The 5,076-nt window shown below is 43.7% G+C and overlaps 1 protein-coding gene across 2 annotated transcripts in view; it reads right to left on the reverse strand.

Annotated features, from left to right (window-relative positions):
• TOLLIP (toll interacting protein) overlaps positions 1-4,445 on the reverse strand; it is a 30,593-nt gene extending 26,148 nt beyond the window's left edge. For both annotated transcript variants that reach the window (XM_010565995.1, XM_010565994.1), the window contains exon 1: positions 4,287-4,445. In XM_010565995.1, the coding sequence (XP_010564297.1) occupies positions 4,287-4,319 (33 nt within the window). In that variant the 5' untranslated portion in view covers positions 4,320-4,445. The remainder of the gene's footprint in view (positions 1-4,286) is intronic.
• Between the last annotated feature and the right edge of the window lie 631 nt (positions 4,446-5,076).

The raw sequence follows: 5,076 nt of genomic DNA on the forward strand, positions 1-5,076 counted from the left end.
TTTTTTTTTTTTTTTTGGTTTTTTTTTTTTTTTTTTTTTTTTTTGTGGGGGGGGGGGGGGGGGTAATGTCACCAAAATAAAAAAGTGTCATGGACTGAAAGGTACCAGACATTGCTTCTCTTGTTCTTATGATTTTTTCCTGTTGCCAGAAATTACCCAACTACCTTGTTACTTTCGTTACTTCCACATGTCTACCTGGAAAGAATCATAAAGATTCTATAGTCATCACCTTAATAGTATTTTCCCTTTCCAAGTACGCCCCCTTTATTTAGTCTTGACTAAGTATTTTGCCACGAGCTACTGCCTCTGGATTTTCCCAGCACATCTAAAAGTTGTGCAAGACACTAATATTTAAATATTTGCAAAATACATTCCACAGTGAAAAAGCAAAACTGTTAATAAAGGACAAAAAATTTGGTTTTACAGCAGAAGTCAACACTAACCATCTGATTACAATCAAAAAAGATTCCCTTCACTAAAACAGTAATTTGAATTCCTGCTAAGTATGGCAGGAACTGTTGTATATAAACGTGAGTTAAAAATTAAAGATAGAATGAGTGTCCACAGAAATCTCAAATCCAAGAAGAATTTATAGCATATTTGAGCTACGTGGATTTGGTCCACACTTAATTTAACAGAGGAATAACATCAGGAAAAGCCACAGAAACATATCAAAATAAGGAAACCCATGAATTCACATTGGGATTAGCATTAAGGAGAGGGATAATTGCCATCAATTCTAGGAACAGACTTCTGATTTTTTTCTACTCTACCACTAGACATACTAGTACAGATCTTTCTTTCCTCCAAGTTTTGGTTAAAAGAAAATACCATTGGATGCAATGGAAAATAAGCCACTTAGTGGCTTCTAAGTAGTACTTCTCTTACCTGTTAAGAGAGTAAGAACTTCAAAGCATTACCAATGCTGCCCTCAACATTTTCTGCCAAAAGAACATGCTCCAGAGATCAGATCACAGCACTTAAAAATTAATTCACATGTCGCTTAGAAACACTCAATGACATCTTACTCCCTCAACCTTTTAAACAACTTCTGAAATCTAAATTGATTGCAACAACGTGTCTTTATGAAATTTCCACCTTCACAGATCAGGATTTTAATACTACATATATCCACATTTTATTAAGAAACAAAATACCAAATAAAATACTCGATTATACTCGGAATTATCAACCAATTATTTTGGTGATGGGACTTTGTATTCAAAATTGCTCGTGTGACAGCATAACATATCAATACTGGACAATACAAACAGGAATTGCTTCTTTGTCACTTTCGTTCAGGAAAGAATATCCAGTTTTTGAACAGTGTCAAGACAAAACTTCAAGTAAAGTCAGAGACAACAAGACTTAAGCAGTTAAAGGACAGTATTAGGACAAGAAGAGAGAAGTAATCATAAATATAGCCTACCCGTTAGAAGATTTCCAATCATCGTAGTAGTCACTATTAGGGAAATTAGAAGCAGAAATCTAAGCAGTACTAGCTTGGTACTTGATCTAATTTTTGAGGACTTGACATATTTGCCAGCATGATGAATAATCATTGATATGAATTTTGGGTTTGCTTGGTTAACTAAAGAATCACAAGTAAGAGGTTTCAGTGTCTCAGACTTAACTTGAAGCCTGATCAAACTGTTTATTAATACCTCTCACTTGGAAAAGATATCATTTAGCAGCCCTTATATATTCAGCAATAGTTTAGATTTCAAAGTTGTTTTGTTCTCAAAAAAATCACAAAATGTGAAAACACACTAATTCCATAACATCCTGAAAACAGCCAGAGAAATCTATATTCTAGCAGAATATTTACCAGTAACAGACAGGATGAATTCCAGTTCTGTTTCATCTGAAAAACTAAACAGCAATCAGAAATTTTAATTACTCACCAAATAAGCATCATCATAAACTAGAAAGCACAGGTGTAAGAACAAGACTGGCAACAGTATAGTAACATACTTAATTTTCTCACCTACATGAAACAATCTTGAATATTTTCTTGCCTGTTCAAACAGAGACAGGAACTGTTCTCTGCAGCACTAAAGAGAAAATGTTTCCCAATCCTTTAGCACCATTTAGTGGCTATTCATTTGTAATGCAGTTGTATATATAGAAACAAGTAGAATTGTATCTTCCACTCTGGAGAGAATTAAGAAAGGCTGGCATGTACCATACCAACATCCTCACCTGTGAATGGCAGCTTAACATTGCATAATTTATTAATTAATTTGAAAACATTAAAATCTGTAAAGTGGTTAAGACAAGGAAGAAAAGCATGCATGACAGTGTTAGGAACTCATAAGAAAAAAAAAACCCAAACAAACAAAAAAAACCAGAAAGCCAAAGTTGTACAAGATAAATAAATCATCATACACCTTTTTATTTGTCAGGCTTAAATAATTTTTAAGGAACAAAAGATTGCCAAGAGATTATGTAGGAGTATCTGGGTAATTCTAAAATAAGACATCTAGAAGAATAACATTCTAAGCGTTGAAAAGCAGTTCCTTTAAAACATTTAAGAAAAACTAGGCAGTTACAATATTCAAATATCTGCAAGATTATAGCCATGTCCAAGAAGGTTCTCACTAAAATCTTGCCTCAGCCCAAGAAGAGGATCTCACCAATCTAAAACAAGTAGATATTGAAAGTACTCCACTCAATACCAACAAGGTGTTTAGCACAACAGGCAAGCAAAACTTCTCTCAAAAAGAAATGCCGCTCCATTTCAGAGATAAAATACTTGCACGGTTTCATCTCTCCACAAGTCAGGACTGCAATCAGGCCTACTGTTCAGCTTTAGCCAAACCACCTAGCTTGTTACCAGTTCCTTCTATCCCTACTCCCACATCAGTTCCCTTAATCTCCCCAGCCTTCTCCAAACATGAACTAACCAATAACTAGAAGTGAAGTTACTTTTAAACAAACTCTGACTATTTTTCAGGTATTTAAATTATTTTGAGCTGTTTTGAATAAAACCTGTTACATATCAACAGAATTCTATTTGCATGCAATCACACCATCAACTCTCAAACACCAAGCCTTTGGGGATAGCAACTACCTGATTCACCACAGATTCAACCAGAAGAGCAGTCATTGTCTTTTCATGATACCATCAAGAGACAACAAAAAACTTAATTCACTTTTTTACCTTAATTCTCCACTTAAAACTTTTATTCCAAGAACAGAACCATCACCACAATCCTTTGTAGAAGGAATCTATTCTGGAGGACCAGCAAATAAGGCACTGTAAGGAACTAAGTTGATGATCATATTACTGTCATGAAATAAAAACAAACAGCGATGCAGTTTTTCAAAATTAGCAGTTTAATAATTCACTCCTCTGGTCTTTCATCAAGGCTGTACAGACACACACACACAAAAGTAGCTGTAGGAAATAAAATGCAGTAGTTTAAATTGATTAAGAAAGTCTTACTTCATCTGCAGAGCAACATCGTACTGTTAATTACTACCAGATCCTCCCAGACAGGAACAGCACATCAACGGAGAGCTGATGCTATACCGCAGTTATACACCACGCAGTAGAACACCCTGGTGCGGGGCAAGGTTATTCCAGGGCAAAACTCGATAACAACACATTCCCAATAAGCGATCAACACTAACTCCTAGAAGACTGTTAAATTGTTTTTTAAGACTGCTCAGCTCCTCCCCAACACACACGCCTACATACTACCACTGAATGCGTCTTTCAGCACGTTTCACGTTCCAGCTTCCAGGTGGCAATTCCAGAGACAGCTACCTGAATCTGCCAGCCGAACCACGAGCACAGAAAGCTCTCCTCCGCTTCAAAGAGGAAGAGGCTTAGCTTTAGTTGTTTAAGCCGTTCCCTCCTTTGGAAGGCCCTTCGAGAAAGCACGGGCAGAACAGTCCCTCCAAGCCCTGCACGCAGACAGGAAGGACTTTCCCCTCCCCTTTCCTAAAGCCTCTTCGCAAGGCGGAGAACCAGGAGAAGAGGCAGACCTTCCCCTTCCCCCCCCCCCATCACGGCAGTCTGGAGAAGGAGAAACCTCTCCTCTCCTCTCCCCCCTCTGCCACGGGCCGCGAGCGGGGGGAGGGAGACGAGAGGTGAGTCACCCTCCCACCGAGGCCCACTGGCAGGAGCCGGGCGGAGGCGGGGGGGTCGGGGGGGACCCACGGCCCAGCAGCCCAAGCGCAGAAGGGTCCAAACCAGCCCAACGCGGTGCAGCGGCGACCGCGAACCGGAGACAGGCTTCAGAGGCCCCCGAAGCTGACCCTCACCCGGCAGCACTCACCGGGCCCCGCTGAGTAGTGACGGTGGTCGCCATAGCGCTTCCCTCGGGCCGAGACCCCGCCTCTCCGCCTCGCCAGGCCACCGCCGCCGTCGCTACCGTTACTGCCCCGACGGCCGCCGCTAACCCTCACCCAGCTCCAGCCTCCCGAGTCAGCTGACCCCGGCCCCGCCCCCAGCGCCGGGCGTGCCTGCAGCAACGCATTCCTCCCCCGCCCCTTCTGGCTGTTTCCAAGGCCGCGCCGTGCGCATGCGCCAAGGGAAGGCGGAGGGGAACGCAGCCGCCACCTCCCCCCCCGCCCGCATGCGCCTATCGACGCACCGGGAAGGGAGGGAGCGAGGGGAACGGAGCCACTCATGCGCATGCGCCCTTCCGCTCTGCGGCCGCCGCAACGGAGCGCGGCGCTGCGGGGGGGGCCGCCGCAGTCGCTAGGGGGCGCGGCGGGGCTGGGGAGGAGGCCTCGGGGCCGACATCTTGGGGCGAGCGCCTTCCCCCGCCCGCCGGTGGCAGGGTCCCCCGTCCCGCGGAGGAGAAGCGGGCAGAGGTTCTGCGTGGGGGTCCGTCGAGCGCCGCCCGCCATTTTTTCTGTCAGCGGGTGCGGTGTGTGTGAGGAAACGACTTTGTTGTCTTGTCCGGCCTGTCCTTCGGACAGCTAGCCCCGTGTTGGTGGTTTTCCAGAGCGGAGACCGTGACCTCCTTCAGCTTGCTGAGCAGTTCCAGCCCTTTCCAGAACAAAAGCAGCTTTAATACTCATCTGAGTGCTGCTTTTGGAGATAAAATCTGATCATTTCAA

The sequence above is a fragment of the Haliaeetus leucocephalus genome, unplaced genomic scaffold, assembly GCF_000737465.1.
Source record: "Haliaeetus leucocephalus isolate CR32 unplaced genomic scaffold, Haliaeetus_leucocephalus-4.0 Scaffold200, whole genome shotgun sequence".
In the NCBI taxonomy this organism is placed as follows: domain Eukaryota; kingdom Metazoa; phylum Chordata; class Aves; order Accipitriformes; family Accipitridae; genus Haliaeetus; species Haliaeetus leucocephalus.